At 40.9% G+C, this 26,280-nt stretch overlaps 1 protein-coding gene across 18 annotated transcripts in view; it reads right to left on the reverse strand.

The window, feature by feature from the left end:
- The window catches only part of CD86 (CD86 molecule), a 74,356-nt gene that overhangs the window by 10,517 nt on the left and 37,559 nt on the right, over positions 1–26,280 (reverse strand). For 4 of the 18 annotated variants that reach the window (XM_004467175.3, XM_004467174.3, XM_004467181.4 and 1 more), the window contains exons 2-5: positions 25,917–25,966; positions 13,611–13,964; positions 3,889–4,197; positions 1,056–1,211 (exon numbers count right to left, since the gene is read on the reverse strand). In XM_004467175.3, coding sequence (XP_004467232.1) covers positions 1,056–1,211; positions 3,889–4,197; positions 13,611–13,964; positions 25,917–25,966 — 869 coding nt within the window. The remainder of the gene's footprint in view (positions 1–1,055; positions 1,212–3,888; positions 4,198–13,610; positions 13,965–25,916; positions 25,967–26,280) is intronic. The other 14 variants (XM_058295716.1, XM_058295719.1, XM_004467182.4 and 11 more) reach the window with 6 other exon arrangements.

The following is a 26,280-nucleotide window of genomic DNA, read 5'->3' on the forward strand; positions in this document are numbered from 1 at the left end:
TGCCAATTATGGAAAATAGCACATATATGTAGGAAACTCGGGAAGATGTACCATATATTCTGTAACCAAAATGTTATCTGTATGTCTGCATAATCGTTTTTTTTACTAATAGAATTAGAGGTGATTTTAATTTTCTGTATATTCAGTGACAAATATGTATGAATCTGTAATAAGTAGAAGTTAATACTGGGAAATGGATGTGGCTCAACCAACTGGGCTCCTGTCTACCATATAGGCGGTCCAGGGTTCGATGCCCAGGGCCCCCTGGTAAGGGCAAGCTGGCCCATGCAGGGAGCTGGCCCACGTGGAGTGCTGGCCTATGCGGGAATGTGGCCCCACACAAGAGAGCTGCCCTGCATGGGAATGCCGCCACGCACAGGAAAAGCTGCCCCATGCAGGAGTGCTGGCCAACGCGGAGAGCTGGGGCAGCAAGATGATGCAACAAGAGATCCAGAGGAGAGAAAATAAGAAGACGTAGCAGAACAGGGAAGCTGGGTGGTGCAAAAGAGTAATTGCCTCTCTCCCACTCTGGAAGGTCCCAGGATTGGTTCCTGGAGCTGCCTAATGAGAATACAAGCAGACACAGAACACACAGCAAATGGACACAGAGCAGAGAGCAGGGGTAACGGGGGGAGTGAGGGGGCAGGAGGAATAAATAAAATAAATCTTCAAAAAAATATGAAGTTAATACTATTTTTAAAAAGGCAGTGGGGAACAATTTATTTCACAGGAAACCTAGACTCAGAGATGGAAGAGTGATCCCCTCCCCCAACATCCCTGCTTGAACATTATAGCATTTAGAAAGATTTTCACTCTTTTACATAATTGGAGTCACAGTTAACCTCGGATTAGAATTGTTTCCTTTCTTAAAAGTCCAAAGCCGCTGGGTCCAGTTTATTTGGGTTCCAAACCCTGAGGGAAAACTTTTCCTGCTGTTAACTTGCTAACTTTTGCCAGTCTGGGCTCCTGATTTGTTAGCCAACTAGCTGCAGAGAGCAGCTGATGGAAAAGTAGCTTCAAAGTGGCAACTGCAGAGAGGACAAAGACTGACTCACCATGTTCATGACCTTCATGAGAGTGGTTGGGTTGCTGCTTCTTTCTCATCCACTTTATTAGTACGAACACTAAACAACAAACAATGATCAACAATGCAGCAGCAATCCAGAGGATGTAGTCTATATCAGTCTTGGAATTAACAATTATCTCTGGACCTAGAAATGACCACAAGTTTTCAATCAGCCAGGAACATTGTTTATAAAAGGTTTATCTTTGCTGCTGTTCTTTTTATTTACTGGCCAGCATCTCTCCAGGGCTTAAGGCCAGAAGAGCCTGAAATCCTCAGCAGCCAGCTAAGAACTGAGCAAGTGCTTCTGGCCAAATGCCTGTGCTGAGCTGTATTCCCTTCCCAGAGGCTGGGATGATACTGACTTTGACTTGGAAGAAGAAGTTCAGTGCAGGATCTTGGTTCTGGGTTCTGGGTAAGGTATCCATGCTGAAATTCTGAATGTACAATTGGTTGTGCAACCACCTGCTTTTCCAGCCCTACATGCAGTTACTCCCCAGGTCCTGAAGTTTCCCTCATTCTGGTGATGGATTCTTCCATCCATCACCAGTTCTAGATCAGTGCTCAGACCTGTCTCTCCTGGATAAATGTAACAACCTCCTAATAGGCCCCACTACCTCTGGTTACTTCCTCCACTGAGGTCCCTGTGGGTTCCCTCAAAGCATGACTTTCAGCTTATCTCGCCTTACTAGAAAACTCTGATAGCTCTTCCTGTCCTGAGGAAACAGGGTCAGAATCATCCCAGAGGGCCTATATCAGAGAATTCCAGGAAGTTAGGACTTGCCTCTCTGCATAAGGACTCTTAAGTTTCTGGGAAGCTGAAAACAGGCTTTGGGGGGAAAACTGAGGACTGAGCATCCCACTTTATAGACATTTATGGGAACAGTTCTCGTAGTTAATCCCAAAATACAGGAAAATAGGAATGGCAACCTCCCATTAGCTTAGTTGCAGTTTGTAGACATAGGCCTTGCTCCTGGGCATTGCAGGCCATAGTCACCATCTTCTGAGTCTGTCTAGCTTATCTCACCCGAGCCTGTTTGGCAGTCTCAGAATAGAGGGTTATATTGGTTAATATGAAGGCTGCTACCTTTTGACACCCAAAACAAGTCAGGATCTAATCTATCTTTGATCATCCCACACCATAGGGATACTAAGAGGCAAGCCCCATCTTCCTGATGCAGCCAGCACAGAAATGTTTCTGAAGATGGTGGTTGCTGGGGTGGTTTGGGCAGTAGTTGCGAAGCAGCAGAAAGGTGAGCCATGATGAAGCTGCAGACAGTGAGAGCCATGGCAGAGGGCCCCAGGGCATATCATGTGTGAAGCTGGTAGCTCCAAAAAGGTATGAACTTCAGGGATAGTTTGGGAGAGGCTTCCATCAAGCCAAGAGAGACCACAGCAGAAGCAGCTAGGACAGGCTAGGCAGCCTCACCATTTACTGAACTCTCAAGAGGCTGAGGTGTTAGAGAGAAGAAGGAACTCAGCACCAGGAGAGGAGATTGGCCCAGCTGTGGAGCTGGCTGGTGGAGGATTGGCCCCAGGGGCTGTCCATGAGTATGTCCATAGGCTAAGTTATGTCCGAACAATGAGGCGCCAGGACAAAGGAGGCAAGCAAAGACAGGGGATGGAGAGAGGAGCCAGCTGTATGTCACAGAAGGGGGCAAGCCAAGGGGCCAAGGCAAGAAGAAGGCATCAGATGAGTGGGGGTAAGGTCAGGATCAGAACAAACGGTGATGCAGATCATGTGGGTGCAGAGTGCCTTGATTCTAGGAGAGAATCTTGCAGTTATTGTCCCTCAAACATGGGGTCTCAAATGTGGACACAGTTCCTCCAGGGCAAAGCCAGGACTTTAAAGTGTCAGACTCTTTTTAGTAGGCACCTTTTGTCCAGCTGGAATAATCCCTCCACTATAATGTGAACATGCCTGAAACATTTTTACCCTTGAGTCTCCTCTTGCCACATGTGCACTATTGCCACCAATACCTACTGTGTCCATGTCAGATATTGCTAATCCATCATGCCTTTCTTACCTTCTGAGCTTAGACAGCATCTCAGAATTCTTCTGTTCAAGAAGCCACTACAAGTTTGAGTGCCTGTCATCTAAAATGCCCTCCCCTTTCCTCACTACACTTATTAAGCCCATCTATTTTTTTTTTATGGTATTAAGAGGCCCCACTTCCTTCAAGGAAGCCTTCCCTGAATTTTAACGATATTGTCTGCCTCTGAATGCCTGTAAGGTCAACTATTACTCTTCTTGTTTTAAATTTAGCCATGTATTTGCATGGGATGTAATTTAGATTCTGATTCAGCCTCTTTAAAATCCAGGTTTCCATATGTGTACATCATGGCTTTCTGATAAGAGCAGAGATAATGTCTTATACCTTTTAGTTTTCACCCCCACAATCAACAATGCCTAGAATGGTTCTGTATTCATAGTAAGTATCATGTATATTATGTATTTATATATGTATGATATATATATGTGTGTGTTTGTGCATATGTTTTATTCAATAGAAGAATTCTAGCCTGGGAAATACTGGATTTTCTGACCCAAACTTCTGAATCTTCCATCCAAAGTTAGCCCAAAAGATTGGGTCAGTTTCAGGGTTCAGAACATATTTCCTTGTGTGCAAGAGGTTCAGAGCCTCTTGGGCCCTGCAACACTCAGATGAAGCAGTAGCCTTCTACCTGGATCCTTCCTGATATCACCATAAAATGGCCAAATTGGGGATTTTCTAGCAAGCAGGGGACATTATGAATGATGTGCCTTAATCATTTGTGTACAATAAATACATGATGAAAGAAATGGTTTTGGGAAGCAGTTTTACCTATAGTGAGAGTTGTGGAGTAAAGCTCGGTCTCAGGTGGCTCAGGTTGCAGGACACAGATCAGGCTCACATTGTTGGTATCACGAGGGGCCTCAATGGACACGCTGATGGAAACGTCGTACAGTTCTGTGACATTATCTTGAGATATCTGCATGAGAGCATCAAGCTTGACAGTTGAATTTTCGGTTGTACACAAAATATATATCTCCTTAGGTTCTGGGTAGCCTTGTACAGAAGAGCAGGTGAAATTTATGTAAGGTCTTCCCGATATATTAGAAGTGTTCTTTATTTCAGGTTGACTGAAGTTAGCTGAAAGCACAATAGAGATATAAAAAAAATTAGTCTAAATTTAGATGTATCTCAAAGAAATCAACAAGTAACTGGGTACCTGATTTGGGAATTCATTGGGGGCACACATGGGAGCCTCAGTGTCCTAAAATCTGGCCTCACCTATGGTGAGGGCCACATGACCCCACATTTATTTTCCAGGAATGGAGTTTGGGGTCACTTTATTTCCTGCTTATCCAAATCAGAGGAATACTTTCAGAGAAACAGCAGAGTTGAAACTGAGTCACTAAAGATTCATAAAGGGGCCCATATTCCCGGGAGTAGAGTCTTTGGAAGGAGAAGCGGCCTGATTCTAGGACCCAAGAGTCCCATTCCAGCTCACCAGATTAAAAAGCAGAAAGGGTTGAAGCTAAAGTCCCTGAAAGAATTAACAGAGTTCATGGGGATGGCATGGGACTTATTTTCCAGAAACTCAAGCATTGTGGTGGTAAGTGAGTAGTTGGGGCTTTTGAATTTAGCATATTCACAATACTGGTTTTTGGCACGGACTATCAAGGTGTCTTTATCACATGCTTTAAGATGAAGACCAAATCCTTTTGGGAAAATACATGAGCCTGATAAATACAGTACTTCTATCGGTTTGCTTACCATTCAGGTTTTCATGGCTGTTGAGGATCACTGTCCTCTAGACCTGTCTCATGCATCTTCTGGCAGCCAAATACCTTGCTCTCCTTGTATATTTACCAGATAGTTTGCCAGTTCTATTTACTAATTTATAATTTTGTACATTGGTTCTGATGTGGGCTATGGGTGGAAGGCTCTTTGTCTCTTCAGAAATAACTAAGCTGTTTGACTTGTGAGTGTGGAAAGATAAGAGGCTGCAGTCCTGCCCTTGGGGACTAGCAGGGCTCCAGTCCCAGGAAATGTTTAACAATGCGGGGGCTATAAACTTTAAGTATTTAGAGGAAATGCAAAAACCAAGGCTTATCTAAAATGTCTGGAGTCCTTGCTAAAAGCTTACCTAAGATGTGAAAGAGATATATGCTAATTGAAGCCTATTGAGAACTGAAACAAAGGGACCATTTGGCCTTTCCTCTCTGTATAAAAGAAGTTTGAAAATCTTGTTCGGGGCTCGGGATTCAAACAGAAAGCTCCCGAGTCCGGCCGTCCGTCAATAAACCATTTTCCTTCTCAAAATCATTCCTGAGTCCTGGCCTCTCTATACTAAAATAATTGAACTTCTCTTAAATTCCACAACATTAATGGCGACCGCGAAGGGACAAAAATGAAGGCCAGAGACGGTAGCATTTTGCTGCCCCTTCCAAATCCCCGAGGAAGCCGGGAGGACTCGGGTGAACCCCAAATCTGGGCGCCCCTGGATTAAATTTAATCCAGAAAAGATGTGGGCTCCACCAGAATCTTCCCGACAAAATCAAGGGGCAATGGAAGGTCTGAAGAGAAGGATTCTGGGAACGAAAAAGAGCTCCGAACAGGGAAGAAGGTAAGACTCCCCGGGTGAGCAGAGTCTGGAAGGCCCTAGCTTTAATTGCTAGGAAGGGGAGGCTGATCACCTCCCGAGAGAACCCTAGTAGCCCCAGAAGGCTGGGGGGAAGCCGTTCTCTCTAGGCTTGGGAAAAGGAGGAAAACCGGGGAAAAGCCCTGGTGTTTTGGGTTTGTCTAACTGCATGTTAGAATCTGGTACTGGTCTTATATCCACTAAAGGAGTGGAGTCGCGATTTTAATAGGAAGGGTATTTATAGGTTCGAGTCCTAATATCCTGGAAATTGGTCTAGATTAAGGAAAACAAAACTTGGTTACAGGAAAATGGATCGGCTTTTCTGGTGGAGCTTGGTCTGGGTGTAAAGTTTAACCAGTGGAAAAGTCTAGCTGAAATCTTTTGTTATGGTGCTAATTTGTGAATGAATTTGCTTTATACCAAATGTTAAGTGTTCTGAGGTTTGTGATGGCTGTGGGGGCAGCCGTGGTGAAAATAAATATATAAACTTGTGAGTCAGATTAGTGACCTTTGTGCTTCTGTCTGTGTCAGCTCAATGTTAGTGTTGGAGTTGTGTCCTTACATGAAGTAGAATTACAGCTGAGCTGGAGCCCTCCCTTGCCATTGGCAAGGGGGTGAAATGATTCTGGGGCAAAAGCTGAGGAGTCTAGATGTTTGTGCATGTTCTGGTGTCTTGTCTCTGGTCTGGCCCTTTGCCGGGGCTTGGAGGCCATCTGTGTCCGCGCCAAGCACCCAAGTCTGTTGGGAATGTCCCAGTCAGGGCGGCTGGGTTCCTGGGAGAGTTGCCAAATTTGAGTAGGTTCTGTCTGCCCATTTTGGCTGAAAGCTGGAAAGGGGGGAGCGGCTTGCCCCTTTCCAGTGAGTCCACCCTTCTAGTCATAAGCCGCATTCCTGTTTGTTGTGCACCCGACTGCCTGGAAGGGGGGGAAGTGAAGGAGGTGAAAAGCAGAATCAGAATAAATGCAGTAAAGTTCCCTCCTTAGGGTGTCAAAGCCAAAATACGTTTGCATTCTGCTCAGGTTCTTAGAAGGTATTGTAGTAACCTTAAGTAAGAGAATGTGTTCTGTGAAGGTAAACTTTGTATTAAGGGTATAAATAATTATAAAAGTTTTACAAAGCATTGTTTAAGGTATTTAAGTGGCTAATTGCAGAAAGTCATTATTTAACAAAACTGAATTGATAATAATAATAATAAAAGGCAATTTTATAACAAACTTATTCGGCAGCCAATCTCCCCTGCCAACTTGCTTCCAAAAAAACTGTTTCTGGTATTACATGCTACTAAGTATTTAAAGTGAAGAAAAGTTCATTATTTTAACAAACTTGGTTAGTATTAATGGCAATTATATGTTGCAAGACGTTTGCCTGGTAACTTAGTATGTGGGATATATGGAGTGTGTTTTTATTGTTAAGGCAACAGAAGATGATTTTGTCCTAAGATAAAATGATTGATTATTGGAAAGAGTAGAGTGTGGGACAGAACCTGAATGAATACTGAAAGTGTAGAAGGTTTGTGGAAGGGAAATTTTTATGATTAAATTGAGTAAGATCAATATACAAAGAAAATATTTTATCAATAGCTTCTTGTGCTTTAACCTCATCATATCCTCAATGTTTGAAGAAGAGTTCTTTTAAAAGAACATTTTATGTTCTAGAAATCAAATCCTGAAAAGTAGCCTTTTATTTCAAACTAACTGCAAGAGATTTATTCTTTCACTTTAAAGGAAAAATTAAAGTAATGGTTAAGTTCATTTAATATGTTATAAGTTGAATGAAAGGTATTTAAAGGTGTTATAAAATTAATAGGTTTTAAAAAATTAATAAAAACTGTAACTAAGAGTTAAAATCATTTATAAATGCATTTATATTGTAAAACAGTGGAAAGACAATAACTGAGATTATAGCTGGGTGAATTTAGCCTGAAACTATTATTTAAGTGTAAATTCTACACTAACCTTTCCTTTGTTTATGGTTGCTTCAGGCCTAACCTCGCCCTTTGCCTTTGCCTGTGGTTATTTCATAATTGAGAAGAGCTGGGACATCACTGTCTCCTCTTCTGGTATTAGTAACCCTTTCTCTCATGAATTCAAGTGTAAACTAAATAAATTGCTGCCTGATAGAATAAGGTTAAATGGCCACTGGAGTTTTATTATCTCCAAAATCAAAAAGGGGGGTGGAGGGGGAGAAGTCTCCTGCCTTGACGGTCAGTGTTCCTAAGAGTGGCAATTCATGAGAGAAAGCAGTCTGTCTCCCTGAGGCTTCAAATAGCCTCAGTAAATATATATAAAGTTAATCTTGTGGCTTATCCAAAATTCTGCTAATTTCAAAGTAAAATATAAAGTTCTAAAACAAAATGGTGCTAAGGCATTGAGAACATTTTGGTTATTACAATCCATTAAGTAAGAAAGAAAATTCTTGTGGTAAACTGCATGGTCATAGTGCAAATTAAGAAGAGTTTCAAAAGTCTTTGAAAAGTTTAAAGTAACTAAAGTCATGTTGTTGTGTCAAACTATTCATGTCTGCCTATTTGCTCAAATTGTTGAGGTTAAATATGCAGTTATATAAGTAATATGTATTTCTGGACCCCTAATTAATTAAGTTAAACAGTATATAAAATAATGCAAATTACAAGTAATATCAATGAGTTGTGTTTGTGTCTAACTCTTTGTGTCTGCCCATTTTTAAAAAAAAAGCTCAATGTATGTCTTCATACATCAGGATAATATCAAATTAACAAATAAAAATTCTTAAAAGAGGTCTATTCAAATTGTTAAAAATTAAATATGCAGTTATATTTATAAATATTCTTAAAGCCCAAATTGAACTAAGCAGGATGAAAAAGTCATAGAAATCTGATTATGGAAACAATTGGGAAAGGGCCTCCTCTTTGCAAGAGCTTTTAAGGCAAGACTAGGTGTGGCAGATTAAACCTATCTACTAGGCTAGGGAATTAAGAATCAGTTTGCCTGGTAATTTCCCAGTTTAAACCTTTGTCAGCCATAAATTGAAAAAAAAAAAAAACAAAACAAAGATTAGGTTAATTTTCACAGAAGAAAAATGTTGATGTAACCCGGCGGCCTGCTGCCTCAGTCTCCCACTCCCGGGTTGGACAGCAGTGGAGGAGACCAGTTTAGGCCAGTCCTATGGGCAGTGGAAGGATGCCCAAGAAGGAGCTAACTAAGTCGGTGCCATTTCAGCACTAAATTCTATTCCTTATTTGACAAAGGGGGGAGCAGGTAAAAACTAAAATGGTTGGAATGTGATAGAAGAAGCAGTTAAATCAAACTTTTGCGTGGGAAAGTTAAATCTCAGATAAGCTGTAACTTCTGAAGTATCCAATCTATGGAAAAACAGGAAGAGCTTGCATGCTAGGCTTAGGGGTATAAATTGTGTCATTTTTCTTTGTTCGGGGCACCAGCCATATCTGGCTCTGCACCCCTTCTTGCAAGATTGAGAATAAAGTATTTTCTTCTCCACAATCTGGTGAGCCTTATTTTCTTCCAGAAGATTTCTTTCCAACAAAATAAGGTAATTAGTGGCTCTATTAACAAATTTCAGTAAGAAAAGGAAAGTCCATAAAAACTATGGAGAGATCTTTCCTGGGTTATGATTTTAAAAAATTAAGTAATTGTGTAATGTGTTTTGAAACCTGGAAGTCAGTATGCATGTGTTTTAAAACCTGGTAGTCAGTTATGCTTTTAAATTAATAATTTTCATAACTTAAAGAAAAGAAGTTTTTAGCTTCCTGTAAGGGAAAAAGAGAACATTCCTTGCATAAACTATTATGGTTTCAATTTTATTTAACTTGAGTGTAATCTCCCATAGTTAATTTATAAACTAAATTAACATATGTACAAAATCTTTACAGTAATGAAAATTGTAAGTGAAAATTGTAAGTTCACATTGGTGAAATTAGGCTAAAGGGAAAAGATTGTAGATATGCTCTCTTAAATAAAGAGTAAATTTCTTTCATTGGTAATTGTAATTTAGTAAGTTTATTTAAACATGAGGTGTCTAGTCAATGCGGTTATAGTCAATTATAAAGAGTTTGTAAAACATCTTCCAAACTGAAAATGTTTAAATAATTCTAGTTGTAGAAGTCATTGTTAACTAAAGAAACTTAGATTGGTATTGGTAGCAGAAATAACTTCATGATAATAAACCTGTCTGAAGGCCACTGCAAAATACACATTTAAGTAAATGGTAATAAAAAGTTGTCTTGATTCTATTGGAAATATTCTGTTTTCATTCTAACAATGAAAAGTATTTTTCCTCTATTACTAAAGTAAAGTACCTACTGTTATCTTCATAGTAAAATTGTGTAAGTAAATAGTCATTTGATATATGTATTGCGTTAAGTTGTTTAAAATATATATAAAACAAGGAATAAACTTTAACATTGTCAAACTCTTGTGCATTCGAACCAGGCCTTGTATACATTACAGGTGGCCTCTCCATGTGAGTTATTGGCTAGGCTGGTCACTGACCCCTCAATTAAAAATATGTGCTATATCAGTCTCTGGTTCTGCTCCTGAAGTTGATGGAAACTATATTGCAGTTTCAAGCTCCTGCAGCCAATAATGACTCGGTACAGCCAAGTGTACAATGGATATCGCCTCCAGACTGGCACTGTTCCATGGTGCCAGAGAGCACTATGCACCAGGCTAGTAGAATACTGGAAAATCTCTGGAATACTGGAAGGATGCTGCAACTTGCTCACTGCGTTGAAGAACATGCTAAGTGGAGCCATGATACCAGGAGACTGTAAGTAAAACTTAAACAATTGGCATTATGGCCTGCTCTCATGGAGAGATAACATGTAAAGTATTACAAACCTGAAACTCAAAACTAATAATGGCAACTCTGAATCCTTATACATTAAGTAATACATTAGTTAATATTAAGTGCTGTACCTTTATCCTGTACTAAATATATGCCTAATAATTGTAATGTTATCTTTTCTATTTTGGATCAAGTGCAGAAGTATATTAGACATGTTAAATTCCTGGTAAAATCATTTTCTAAACAGTTAATAACATGTCTATAGAATAAGGTGGCAGTCTCAGCCAGTCTCAGTCAACTTCTATATTCTGCTGTACTCTGCTGTGTAGCAAAAGTGAGGCTTGCTTGCTGATGGTGAGTCACCTATTGAACAAGTAAAAATTGCTAGAAATTGTACAATGAAAACCAAGGTGTAAAAATCTTTATTCTGTAGTTCTGATCACTCCCACAGGTGAAAACTAAGAGTATTTCCAAATTAGTGTTCTAATCCTGAGTGAAGCCAGTTGCCCAAGGAGTGCCAGTTCACCAGGAGCATCTGACAGAGCGAATGAGTGTCAATCATTGAACAGCTTGGAATGTGTCTTCAGACAAAGCTAAGTGTCTGTTGCAATTTCTCTCTAAAGATGGATAACTTAAAAAAGAATATATATGCTGTTCCCACCAGCTTTTAAGGAATGCCATCTTTATAGGCATCTAATCTTGTCTATCTCTGTGATCCAATGTGTCCTCTTTTAAAAACGGGTATTCCAAATTTTTAATTAAGTTTGTTTCTTTCAGAGTGAACATCTTATTAACCATATGAAAACTTCATCCAACTTCGTACAGAATGCCAGATCCATCTTCCTCCAGTTAGAATAAATTAAAGAGTTTTTACACCTTATCAGGCAATGACTACAGCCCATGGCCAGCAGGAAGCAGTTACAGAAAAGAGATCGTCTCCCTTCAGCACCCCTTTTAAATTAAAGGTGTAAACTCTTTAAGAGTAAAATAAAAGTAATAGATGGATCTGGAACCTGACTGGAAATCCACGTGAGTGCCAGTGGCAGCAGAATAACTGCGGGAGGCCCCTGCCCAAGATTCTGCTGTCCAGAATGAAAAGCTCTAAACTTCTAAAAACAGTCCTGATGCTGTACTAAAGACTGATAAATAATCAATCAAAACAACAAACAGCCATCCACCTCATAGCTCCAACAATAATTATGCCAAAGCTTAGCAAGTTAATCTTTGGCAGAAAGGGGGGAATGATGTGGGCTATGGGTGGAAGGCTCTTTGTCTCTTCAGAAATAACTAAGCTGTTTGACTTGTGAGTGTGGAAAGATAAGAGGCTGCAGTCCTGCCCTTGGGGACTAGCAGGGCTCCAGTCCCAGGAAATGTTTAACAATGCGGGGGCTATAAACTTTAAGTATTTAGGGGAAATGCAAAAACCAAGGCTTATCTAAAATGTCTGGAGTCCTTGCTAAAAGCTTACCTAAGATGTGAAAGAGATATATGCTAATTGAAGCCTATTGAGAACTGAAACAAAGGGACCATTTGGCCTTTCCTCTCTGTATAAAAGACGTTTGAAAATCTTGTTCGGGGCTCGGGATTCAAACAGAAAGCTCCCGAGTCCGGCCGGCCGTCAATAAACCATTTTCCTTCTCAAAATCATTCCTGAGTCCTGGCCTCTCTATACTAAAATAATTGAACTTCTCTTAAATTCCACAACAGTTCTAAAACATCAGTCATTCATGTGTTATTTTACATACTTTTCTCTGTCAACATACTACTTGAGCACTCTGCTTGTACCTTATAGTTTTCCTAATATGCATTAAAATAAATACAAAACTGCTAAAAACTTTCTTTAAAAAATGCTGGTCTGTGTTTCACCTAAAACATATTATGTTCTCCCAGTGGTACCTGGCCACACTTGAAAACGTTGACTTAACACTTGGTTGAATGTTCCCAAAGCCCTGCAGCCTAGTGTGAATTACAAAGGGCTCAAAGGGAGCAATTCTCCATTCTAGTTTTGCTTTTGTCTCTGCTTTACTCTGTGGTTTCAGGATGGGTGCTGATCTGCCTTTTCCAGTTTCATAAAAAATAAATCTAAATCCCACTTCTGGTTATCTACCCTAGAGAAATAAAAACTTACAATCACACAAAAACCCATACATGAATGTTTATCAGCTCTATTCATAATAGCCCCAAACTGGAAACAACCCAAGTGTCCTTGAATGGATGAATGGATAAACATTAGAATGCTGCTCATAAGTAAAAAGAAAAAAGCTTTTGATTCATCTAACAACCTGGATGAATCTCAATGGCATTATTTTAAGTAAAAAAAGCCAGTCTTAAAAAGGTTCCATACTGTATGGCTCCTTTTGCGTGACATTCTCAAAAAGACAAAATTATAGAATGGAGAATAGGTGTTTTGGATGTGGAGAGGGTGTGAATATAAAAGGTTAGCGTGAGGGAGTTTTTTAGGGTGATGGAAAATTCTGTTTATGGTGGTGGTCACATAAATATATATATGTGTTAAAATACATAAGCCTGTGCACCAAAAGAAAAATAATCAGTTTTACTGTATAATAATTTAAAAAAAATTTGTAGTGACATTTAGGTTCTTCAAAGCCTACTGAAGCTGAGAAGACTGGTTTCTCTGTTTCTGGATTATTTTTGTTGGGTTATTTCCCTTCTGTCTATAGCTGATGGTTGAGGCAGCAAACAACTCATAAGCAATCTACAGGAAGTTGGAGGGAAAACCCAAACCAGTCAACTGCAATCCTTGCTAGGAGCTTGGAGAAATTTTGGACCAACAGAAAAAAAAATGGATGTAAAAGAGATTTGAGATTTATATAATTATCCAAATTTAGTAATGCCCAGATTACCTGTGATTTTCATTTAGCCAAATTACCTTCGTTCAGTTGGCTCGATTTTGCTCCCAAAGCAGATTCTTACTGATTCATCAGAAGCAAACTATAAAAAGTACAAAGGACTTTCAGTTCCCTGCTCCCAGACCCTGTATTCCCTTCGAATGGACTTCCCAGAAATGGCTGCTCTCTGCCTTCTCTCTACAGGGCCCGCCCCAAGTTTTTCTACTCATTTGCAGTGTCTTCTAAGAAGGTCAGGGATCTGAATGAACATGCCATTGACCACATACCAAACACTGAGAGGTCACAACTCTTCTGGTGGATGGGAACCAGTCCGTTGGGCCCTTTATGATGGACGAAACATTGGTACAAGCCCTGATCCTTGATCTGGACGCTGTGGAGATGCAGGATCCAATTTTCCTGGTCAAAGCTTGTACGGCTCATGTATTTGGGATCAACGTTATCAGGTTTCTCTTTGCCGAGATATAGCTCATACAAGACCTTTTCGTCATTCTGCCAAAACACCACCAGCTCACCCAGGCTTATGTTTTGAGGGTTTGTAAATTGGCACGGCAGGTCTGCAGTCTCATTGAAGTAAGCCCGTCTCTTCAGGGCAGCAGCACCTAAAAAGGGAAAGGTGGAGACTGGGGAAGAAGAAGAAGAAAAAAGCCTTCTAGTTTCTCATTATGTAATACCCAGATGCTATCTTATCAGCAATGATACTAAAAGAACTAGATATTAAGCTCTGAAACGGTGCATACATGATTGGCATCTGGAAAGCAGGACTTCTGTACTGGTTCCACTGCTAAGCAAATGTGTGGCATTGTGCAAACTGCAATCTCGCTAAGCCTCAGTTTTCCTCATTTGTTTAAAGAAGGGGTAGGCCAAATGTCTAAGGGATTTTCCAGAACTTTGGTTCCATGAACTTAAATCCCAAGACAGTGGGAAAACAGGCAGTGTTAGACAACTCATTCACTCACCCATTACTTTCCTACAACCTGAATATTGATTTTTAAAATCCCTGAGGCTGTTTCAGGTTCCATTACTTCTGTGACCATCAACAGAACCATTCCCCTCCCCTTCCCTTCTCTCCCCTAGTCCCTTATTCCTTGGCCTGACTATGGTAAAGAGATTGCTGATAATTTTAATAAATTTGATAGCCCCCTATCATTATGCCTCATTCTTTGGAGCTCATATTGGTTATTCTTTGAAATTCTCTTCCAGAGCTCTCCCCATGGCCAGCTCTGCAAAGAATACAAAAAATTTGGAAATGACTCAAAAGTCAACCAAACTCTATTCTCAGTGACCTTTTTAACCTCCATCTCTTCTAGGGATCAGAAAGAGAACTGGGCAAGTACAATGGTTGTTTGGGGAGGGTAGCGGTTAGAGACCTCTTAAGGTTCATGAATGAAATGCTGGAAATGAAACGTAGATGGGAAGGTGAGTATGTCCTTCAGGAGTATTGGGGAAACCCCAGGTACTACAAACTTGCTCATCCCAGTACACACTGTCCCTGGAAATGTTGACAACCCATGGGGAACAAGCTGGAAAAATTCAGAGACAGGTTTTTTTTGTTCTGGAGGGCATATATAATTGGGTTTGTGGGAGAGATTTGGCCGATTCAGCTCCTTAAAGTGATTACAGGGTTTGTGTGGGACTCTTCCTGGCTCACAGAATTACCTGAGAGTTGGTCGAGAAATTAAGTGTGGTGGGTGAGAAGTGTAGGATGAGGAGAAAAAGCTGTTTCTTGTTAATTCAAAGTTAGATACCCCCTTTGGGAGGGAGTTTGGTGGATAAAGCTTCATCATTCATTATTTCAGCGAAGGGATGTTGACATAAGGAGGAAAGGGGAGTGGGTTGGTGAGAGAGATGAGGTGTTTCATTTGAAGTGTTCTTTGGGGGAGTGAGAAATTAAATTTACCTTACCAGTATCTTCTAAGAGGGGGTAGAAGGATAAATTCCAGCAACAAGCACTTGACAAAATTGGCCCAGTGAGAACGCATAAGTAAGTGATGGTGTCTTGAACTCTAAGGGAAGGGAACTCTAGACATACATTTTAATTCCTCTCTTATTTGATTACTCGCACTAGAACCCTGTGAACGGCTTGAAAAATGCAGCATCTGTACAGGATGCATTGCTCTACTGGAAGAAAGAGGGAAAATCTACTTGGGTACCCAGAACAGTGAAATGGGGTGGGGGCCTAAGGAAGATTCACCTGTATTTAGCAATTCTCTTACAAGGCAAACCTGGGGCTCCTAAGCTCTTAATGATAATGCAAGAGTGCCACCTGCTGTAAAAGCTTCCAGCAGCTATCTTTAGGGAAATTATTCTGGGTTTATCACTAATTTGCCTTCTAATATAGGGCAGATGACATAATGGAGAAACCAAATATACAACTGAAAATCCTGTTGGTTAACTAACAGCCAATGTCATGTTAATATCCATGCGTTCTGGACCTGGAAATGACTTCACCTTTGGCTTCTTTCTTTTTGGTTATGGTTGTTTCCCTGGAGTGCCTCACAGTACCCACTCCTTCCCACCCACCCTCTCTAAGCTAGGCCCTTCCTCCCAAAAGATTATAAGGGCTTTCTCTTCTGCCCATCTAACTGCCCCCTCCTCACCATCAACTGAACGTGTGGTCTGCAGACCAACTGCATCGTCATCATATGGAGGTTGGTTAGAAATGAAGACTCAGGCTCCATCCTAGAACTGCTGAATCAGAATTTGCATTTTATCCAAAGCTTTAGGGACACAAAAAAGTTTAAGAGCTGCACTAGAGGTCCCTCTGTTTCTGTCTTGAGTGGGGTAGAGGAGATAATGATAGGAAAAATTTATGTCTATCCACTCCTCCCCAAACTTCCCTCTCTCCACACAGGATGGGAGTCACTCTGAAGGCCATTGTGAGTGGAACTGAAAGTATTTCACAACTCACTTTCTGTAGCTTCTTACCAACCTCCATGACATCACTCAGAGCCCGGCGTGGGGGATCCTGCTAATGACCTCTCTGATCACACAGGGGAAGATTTAGCTCAAGGTCTGTTTTTTCCAAGTGGTTTCAGGACTTCCCTGTTATCAAACTAGACGATTGGTGGGTAATCATTGAAAATCTCTCTCTTTCTAAGCACTTGGCTAAGAGAAATGGTCTGAGCCTGGTCATGACTGGCTGTGATAATGTCAGGAGCTGAGCATTCTGGAATCTAGCTGGAAGAGTTTGTTTCAAAGGATACTTGAGAACTTCCTTGGCAAAGCACTGTTTGAATGCCACACAAAAACTACAGTCTGCTAATCTTGTCAGAACTTCTGACCCCACCTGGGACTTCAGTCTTCCCTGACCACTATTTCAAATATATGCCATATATTCTAGGATCATCTCTTCTGCATGTTACTATGTTCATCTTTACTCATGAATTTTCCTTCTTTTTACTAAACTTCCTCTAAACCTTTATCAGGCCTCTGTAGCTTTAATGAACTCATCTACATCCTTGACCTCTTCATTGAATACTTCCCCCAAGGTTGTGCTTCACTTGATATTTCTTCCTACCCAAAGGAAGCCCCGCACTCTCAAGCCACTGTTTTCACACTTCAAGGGAACCTGAGCAACAGCCTCCCTCTTTTGAGTTGCCTCCCGCTCTCGCTCTTACCGCTGTTAGCTAATCATTTGTCAGTACCTCTTGCTCACTGAGGATTTTGGCTTTAGATGCCTTGTCTTTCTTTCCAATTAATTATTCCCATGAATTTTGATGATTTTCATGATGGATGAGTTTACTGACAAACCTGCTTCAAAATTTTCTGAACTTTCTCAACTCCAAAGAACTTCATTCATGTGCTATTTTAGCAGCCTGCCTCTCATGACAAAACTCTGAACATTGTCACCAAGAAAAACTCTACACCTAGAATCTAAATCCCAATATTCCTATCACTGCCCATAACCTTCAGTTCCTCCAGTTTTCACACTTCTTATTTCCTACATCTCTTCTTCCGTTCAAGACCTCATCCCTAGCCAGTCTAGACCTCATAGTGATGCATTTTCCAATAGAACTCTCTGGGTATGGAGCACTTGAAATGTAGCTGGTGTCACTGAGGAAGTGAATTTTTTATTTTATTTAATTGTAATTAATTTAAACTTAGAGAGCCATATGTAGCTAGTGACACTGTTGACCATCTCTCCTTCTTGAAACTCTCTATCCTGTCTCAATCTCTTATCTCCTGGTCGGTTTTCCCTGATCACTCCTTAAATGTTGATAATCTCTAGTGCCTGTTCTTGGTTCTCTCTCACTTTCAACATATTACATACTCTCCCTGGTTTTTTCTCCTCTACTCAGGGCTTTGACTCCCAAGCATGAGCTCATAATTCACAGATGCTCATCTCCAGCCCATAATTCTTCATAGAGCTCTAGACACCCATGTCCAACTGCCTGCTAGATGCCTCCATCTAGATATGCAAGAGATACTCTCTTTTTCTCCTTTAAACCTTCCTCTCCTCTATCTCAATGAATGGCTCCCACATCCATGGTATCAGGAATCATCTGAATAATCTACAGAATCTAACCAAGAAAGGATTTGCACAGGTGTGGCTGAGGAAGTCTATAATTATTACCAGAGCTGATATCTGATATGTTAAGAGAAGGAGGTCAGGGTCAGTAAAAAGCAAAGAAAAAGGAAAATCAGAGAAAAAGAAGTTTTCATTTATCCAGAGATCATGAGGACATTATCTTTTAGGACATTAAAGATGGATTCTCTGATATAAGTCAGAGATGGTTTTCCAGGAATTTTGATGGTCTGAATATTTCTAAAACTAGCTTTGCTTTGATTTCATGCTTACCTTGCCTCCTATTATATATATATGATACAGATAATAGTGTATATTTATATATTAGAGATATATAATATCTATATATTTTATAAAACACTTAACATATGCAACATATGAAATATGGTCTATTAAAATGTAGGAAGCATATTTTATTATGTAAAACACTTCATTCTATGTTTAAAACCCAGCTCCTTTGAAGTATATGCCATAAGACTATAGCACCCACTATCCCTCATTGCTGTTGTTATCCATCCTCCTCCTAGATGAAATCCCTATTTACTGAAGATTTCAATATGTGACTTGCTGCTGTCATCTTTTCCATCACTGACCCCATCATTATTCTAGGTGATTTCAATTTCCTGTCCATAGTACCCTGGCCTTTCACTCTCTTGTCCCCTTCCTCTCCAATGGTCTTGTCGTCTACTCTGCCCCGGCCATCTCCTCCCTGGATCATACCCCAGCCCTAGGACTACATTTGCACTCCCTCAAAACTTTCAATTTCAAGCATCTCACCTTGGGACCACCATCTCCTATCTTCATTTCATTCCTTCCACTGCTACCGCTCCATCAGTTCTGCTGCCTCATTGGGATATGCAGTGGATCTCAGCATTTCTTACCATATTTGTAGGTACTACCCTAGGCCAAGTCACTATAACCTGTTGATTGGACAATGGCAATTGCCTCCTAACTGATCTCCCTTCTTCCATCCTTGTCACCAGTCTAGTTGCTCAATAAGAAAATAATCATTTACAAATATATCTCAATTGCAGTTTCAGAGGGCCTAGAAGACAGGTCTTGAACTCTCTGGTCAACTCAGTCATAAAAAAATAAGTCTATCTCCCTGATTATTGTTGATCTTGAAACAAGGATGACAAAACTGCTTGCTTATAAACAAACCATGCATACACACTACACATATCAGATCACGTATTTTCCCTGTTCCAAACCTCCAATTCTTCCCACACACTGACAGGAATATATCCAAAGTCCTTCCCATGGCCTACAATGCCTCCTGTAAGCTGGTCCCTGATATCTTTCAGACCTCTTTGCCTCACTTCTGCCCAGCCACACTGGCTTCCTTTCTGGTCCTCTAATAGGCTAGGTAAATACTGTCTCAAATCAAGGCCTCTTCTCACGTTGGAAGCCTTTTCCCCCAGATAGTCTCACAACTGCTCCTTTACTACTTATAGGTCCCTGATGAAATGCTACCTTCCAGGGAGATTTTCCCAACCACCCTTTTAAAGATAGCATCCTCCTCGCTCTTTATTCCTTACCCTAACTTATTTTCGATCATAGCACTTATCATGATCTCACATTATGAGGTATGCTTGGTTATTATCTGTCTCTTTCACTAGATTATAAGATTCTAGAGATTAGGGACTTTGTCCCTTTTCCTCACTGCTGCATTCCCAGTACCTACAACTCTTCCTTAATACTTGTTAAGTGTTCAGTAAATACTTGTGGAAGAAATTAGTGAAAGAATATTAATAATCAGAAATTCAGTTTATTTAATTTTAATAAATAAAAGCATCAATGAGTTACCATTTTTTTGGCCCATCAGATAGGCAAATGTTAAAAAACTATTGGTGATACTCAAAATCTGTGAGGGTCAGGCTTCCTGGGCTTGAGCGAGTCATATTACAGCAACCTCACAGAGTCTATCATTCTTTGAGGGACTGTCATTAAAGGTCTTGCCTCATTTTCTAGGCATCGAATTTTTTGAGCAGGGTCACTGAATCTAGTTATGCAGGTTTTTCACTACCCAAGTGTGCCCAAACCAACTCTATTCCCCCGGCTACGCTCTTGAGGAGGGTTGTGTATGGCCCACGGAAGAGGTACCCTTTTCTAATTTGCACAAAGGTTTTAGTTTGGCTACTGGAAGCTGTCCATCGCTTAAACCTACAGGATTCTGTCATAACACCAGGGAGGGAAAGGGGCTCATATAATGTCTGTGATTACATTTCTCTCCAGCCTGACAGACTGGGGCTCAAGTTGGCTTTAATTAGATTATAATAAAATGTAAACACAGATATTTAGTACCTGAGTTTGTGGACTGAGATTCATGCATAGTAACAGGATGAAGGAAGATGAATAAAATATAACCACCTTATGACTAAATAAATTCAAATGAGTTAACATATACAAACATCTCATACTATGTTAAACACAAAATATAAAAGTATGCTATTTTCAGTTGCAAATACGTATAGATCAGAAGAAGATAACCTCAGTCATACATAAGTTCAAGGAAAATGGAGCTAACAGGTATGTCTAATAGGGTAAAATTTGAAACAAAATGAACTCATGATATAATTATAAAATGTAAAATATGCAAAAAGATCAAGGCAAGCAAATATACAAAGAAAAAATAGATAATGAGGGTAAATTTATCTTTACAGAAATAGTCTCCTGTTTACTGAAAGAACAATTGAATGAAATTTCGCAATACCGATCAATTGTTGTGCATCAATGGCTGCTCACATCCCAAAAGAAGAGACAACCAGACACTGCGTGTTTCCTATTGAAGTACACAGCACCACTTTTAAAGGGATAATTAAGTAATATATTTGTTTTAAGCAGTTTTTCTGTAACTGTGTTAAACTTTACATTTTTTTAAAAAGAAAAACTGGTAAAATTTCAGGAGGAATTGACAAAAATTGTCATAGAAGATCATAAAGATCTGGAAAAACACACTTAAGGGGTCAGATAGGGGCTTTGGGTCAATAAGGTAGTTGAGCTCATGCTTCAAGGCATCCTTTCTACTTCATACACAGCAACAATGGATAAAATACAAAAAGGGAAAATTCGAGGACACAGGTGGACTTAGAAACAAGATAAATGTTTCTGTAAACAAATGTAATAGAACACAAGCCACACAGAGAGAGAGGGGTAAAGCCTTGGGGTCCCTGGCCTTCAGGTCTGAAGGCAGCAGAGGTAGTCAGAAGCTCAGCTCCAGCAGGGGTGGGGGACAGGCAGAGGATAAGAATGAAAAGTGCCCCCTGCAAAATATGAAAAAATAATAATTCCTAAAACCAGGCATTGGGGGTATGGCTCTTCCATTAGTGAAAATGTACTGAAAACAAAAACTAGAAAAGGCACTGTCAACTTCTGCCTGGGTGAGGATATGGAATGCAATTGCTTGCCAAGACACAGGAGGACACCATCAAGGCCCAGTGAGTAGAAACAATTCAAAACATGCACAAGTTTGGTGACCTTATCTACCATCATATACAGCTATAGGGCAGGAGCTTGATTGCTAAAAGAAGATCTGGTTCTGATCTGGGACTTAAAAGACTAAGAGGCAACCACACAACTAGATAGAGAAGAGTGGAGAAAAGAGGAGGTGAAGAGAAAAACCATTCAAAATGAACCTGCAAAACAAAATCCCAGGCACATGGAAAATAGGCAAGAAATTCAATAATTTGTATATAAATTTACCTGACTCTATCACAAAAAATTTAAAAATAACTAAGGATCCTCAAAAAGCTATTTGAAAAAATACTTAAACATATGTAAAATAAATATTTTAAAACATATAAAACATAAACATAGGCAAATGCAACAATAATATGTTTATGAGTGTGTCTGAAATTTTGGGAATTGAAAACGATGATTGAAAAACAAAACAAAACCCAAAGAGGTGGAATAAAGTCTAGATTGAACACAAAGAGAAAATTATGAATTGGAAGACAATACTGAGAAATTCTTCCAGAAATCAGCACTGAAAAATAAAGAAATAAAAATGTGGAGAAGCAGATTAAAAGTCACAAAGAATTTGTTCAAGAGGTTTTAGTAGTTTCTATTTTTTTTTAAAGTGTGTTTTAGAGTAATCCCTCCATATCCTTTTTTTAAAAAATTTATTCTCCTTCCCTGCCCCCCACCCCAGTTATCTGCTCTGTGTCCATTCACTGTGTGTTCTTCCGTGACTGCTTCTATCCTTATCGGTAGCACCGGGAATCTGTGTTTCTCTTTGTTGCATCATTTTGTTGTGTCATCTCTCTGTGTGTGCGGTGCCATTCCTGGGCAGGTTGCACTTTCTTTTGAGATGGGCGGCTCTCCTTACAGGGCTCACTCCTTGTGCGTGGGGCTCTCATATGCTGGGTACACCCCTGCATGGCAGGGCACTCCTTGCGCACATCATCACTGCACATGGGCCAGCTCCACACGGGTCAAGGAGGCCCGGGGTTTGAACTGTGGACCTCCCATGTGGTAAGCAGATGCCCTAACCATTGGGCCAAGTCCGCTTCCCTCTAGTAGTTTCTAGAAGGGAATGAAGGCATGGTGGATAAGCAATATTTAAAAAGATAATGGTAGAGAATCTCCAGAATTGAAGAAAGACATGAGTCCTAAGACCAAAAGTTCATTTTAAGTGCCAAGCAAAATAAATGAAAATAAATCCACACTCAGAAACATTGTAGTGATGTTCCTAAACAAAGTATTAAAAAATGCCTTTTATGAACCTACCAGGAAAGAAGATTGCCTATAAAACAATGACTATCATATAGTCCTCCATCCTGAGGACTGTGGGATGGAGATGTCCACTCCACCTTTAAATTGAGTGGGGGCTTAGATCCCACATGGCTGATGGATATGATTCTCCTGCTTGCAGTTACAGACTCTCTCGGTTCCCCGGTGTGGTGGTTGATCATTCTCACCTCCCTGTTAGCTGACCTGGGTACGTCCAACGAACTGGAGAGTAGGTGTTACAACTCTGCTGAGGCTCAGGGCCCAGCTGACACATGGACAATGCAGAGATTCAAGTCTCCCGAGCATACACAAATACCAGTGCCAATCACAGGTTCAGTAAAAATGACAGAAGAGGTGTGTGTAGAGAGGTCACATCTGAGTCCAACTCCATCACACTCAGGAGAACAAATTTCAAAGTAGGACCCGAGAGAGGGAGGAAGAGGCATGATATGGGGCATTTTTAGAACTTGGAGTTGTCCTGAATGATATTGCAGAGACAGAAGAGCACTTTTTAATAGAAATATCTATTTCTATTAATAAAGAAATAGTGAAAATGAAACCAAGAATGGGTAAATAATCTTGGAGAGTGTTAACAGTCTTTTTCTAATTGAGGCCCTGGAAAGGGGTCCAAGTTCTGGCAATGGAAGAGGGGTCACCTTTGTGGAAAAGCTTAGCTCTAAAGGGTACAATCTTGGCTCTAAAGGAAGGGCTACCAGTGTGTTTGTTTATATAAGTGCCAATAGTAGTGCAGGGACCAAAATCTAAGGTGTCATAATCAGAAAAAATAAGCCACAGCTTTCAAACTCTTGCTCCTCCCCAAAAGGAATTGGCCTGCATTGGAGACTCTATTACCTCCCAATTTCACTCCTGCTTCCAAACGACCCAATACTCATTCCATTCAGTGACCACCTTCCATTAAATTCACTTGCCTGACAGCCCATTCAATCTGGAAGCTAGATTCTATAAAAATGATCAACTAATTTGGGAGTAAGAGACTCCCTACTGAGTAACATTCATGCATGTCAAAAATACCCTGAAACTGGCTTCACACAAAGCAATCCTCCAATATAATGCAGAACTCTCAGGCTCCATGACAATTCTTTGGGAACAATAGGTCTGAACTTCTTTTTACCTCTGGGTGGTAAGTGTAGTGACTACTCTAACAGCAGCAGGAAGTGGAAGCCAAAATTAACCATATAAACATAATCCCCATGTAAATCTGAAGGTGAAGAAAGACCCCCAATTGCTGCTCCAGAAAAATGAGTAGCCCTGGGACACAGAGCTCCCTCAGGCAATAAGAGAATAACTTTCAAAAGTCAAACTGATGTGTGAGCTACTGGTTTTCCAGGAACCACTCCAGGCTGAGAGTGTGGTGGAAGAGCCAGAATAGCAGCAAATGAGCTTGACAGTTGGAGTGCCTCTGCAAATGGCACTGACAAAAGTTCTTTTCGTTTCATAAATACAAACTTTAGATGCCTGCCCTATGGCCAGTTCACTACTCACCAGGCTGGTAAGTAGACTTGTGCCCTGAGAAGAAAGAACTCTGATTCTTTTCATTCTTTAAAAAAGAATGGAATCTGTTTTGGTGTGTGTGTGTGTGTGTGTTTACACAGTGTGTGACATATTGGCAATGTTTTTTCTACTCAGGGGTCACCATCTTCCTATCCCAGTTTTACTTTGTAGTACCAAACATATAACTGTTTATTCTTTCACCAACATAAAACATAGTCACCATTTTGGGGGTTATTTTCAGGGTTTCGATATTGATAATTCTCTTTGCAGGAGCCAAGAACTTTCCAAGCAGAGTTTCAAAGGCAAGGCAAGGGCAAAAAGCAACACCTGGACCTGGTGTGCATAGAATTTCTCAGTTCTACTTTCTCATTTCAAGTGTGTGGAGTTGGGGAGTTTGGGGGGAAGTAGTATCTCAATTCAGACTTGTCTGAAAAATTGTTCCCAGGGCATTTTTCTTCCTTTCCCAGGTTATAGGAACACATCTGTAGACCTCACACTTGTGGATTCACCAAGTTCCTAAGTTCAAAGCAAAAAGTCCTGCCCCACTGGGGCCGACCTGAGGGAGCATCTCTCCCCCTTCCCCTGACAGGGTGTGGACAGTGGCCAAGGGCCTGCTGCCTGGAGAAAGTGACCTGTGGCCAGCTCGGTTAGTCCAGGGTGGCCTGAGTGCTCTTGTGGCCAAGCTGCAGGCTCAATTCAGCCTCCCTGTCTGCCTCTTGCTATAACTGGGATGGCTTCCTCTCTGTGCTGCCGGTGAGGAAGGGAACAGCAGGAAGGGACTGGCCAGGGGCAACTGAAAGGTGCAGAGTCACAGGATGCGTGGCAGGGACCTCAGTCAACCCCATTTCACAGATGGTGAAACTGAAACTCAGAGAGGAGCAGGGAACAGGGAAGATCCAAGTTTTTGTGAGATCTGAAGCTTATAAAATTTGAGGGGAACTTTAAGAAAAAGAATTCAAGGTTACAAATATAAAATATCATGGCCACAACAACTCCACTGACAGGAGAATGTGATAGAGGGAAGTCCCCCTGGAAAAGAGGTCAGTAGGTTTAACTTACTGTGGTTAAAATATCTTACTTGGGCCAATTTTACCAAAACATATGACAGGTGGCCACACTGCAAGGGTCCCTCAAGGGATCTTGGGAAGTGATTGTGCAATTGAAGGGCCAGGAGTTTCAGCTGCATTAGCTTCTCAGGAAATCTACTGACGGGACTAGCTGAAGGTCACAGACGACTTGAAGTAAGTAGTGGCAGAGTAGAATCTCTTGATCCTCCCAGTATTTAAGACAACTACAAGTCTGTGAGCATAGGCTGGTAGAGGAGAAGCGGAGAGAAGGAAGAGAGGGAATGTCCAGACCAAGCCTCCCTAAGGGAAGGGGATTTTTGGGTGCCCGGCCACAGTTTCCTAAGAAATGGGGACAGAGACCAGAAGGAGTATATGTGGAGCAAAAGGGCCAAGCCTCAGGGGCATCAGCCCAGGAAGCTTCTCCTGGCTGTCTGGACATTGCCGGACAAAATTCTCCCTACCCTGCTCCATGTGCACCTTCAGCACCAGGGTGTGAGATGGCACCGAGGCGGGGATGCACATAAGGGGGCTTCGCCCCAGGCTGGCCCTGCCTACCATCAGCTGAGACCCCTGGTTTCTGTCACAGTGTTTCCTCCTTCTCCAGGAAATTCTTTTTACCTATGGTATTGGGCAATCCTAGGTAGAAAGGAAATAAAACCCACCAACTCAACAGAGTTCAGACTCACAGGGAGTAAGTGGAAGGATTCTAGGGCTTTACAAAGCCAAAGGGTTCTTACCGGAGAGCAGGAGGGCCATCACAAGGAGAAGGCTGTTCAGTCCCATGCTGCTAGAGTTAAGAAAGAAAAGATAAAACTTGATTAGAAGATGAAACTGAAAACTGGTCTTCACCAAAACATGGTGAGGAGTTTGGGAATCACTTAGATTTAACGATGTGGCAGGCAATGCTACATGTTCATCACACCCATTTCCTTTTTCTCCCAGCCCCACAGACAGGCAGCATTTTCCAGTTTCCTCTGCATTTAGTCATGTGACTGGGTTCTGACCAATGGGATTAGGGCAGAGAGAAGAACTTTGCTTCCTGGCCTGACTTGGCCTGGCCTGGAAATATTCCTCCCTCTCCTCCTTCCCCTTCTTTCTTAG

Source organism: Dasypus novemcinctus, chromosome 4 (assembly GCF_030445035.2).
Source record: "Dasypus novemcinctus isolate mDasNov1 chromosome 4, mDasNov1.1.hap2, whole genome shotgun sequence".
Classification (NCBI taxonomy): domain Eukaryota; kingdom Metazoa; phylum Chordata; class Mammalia; order Cingulata; family Dasypodidae; genus Dasypus; species Dasypus novemcinctus.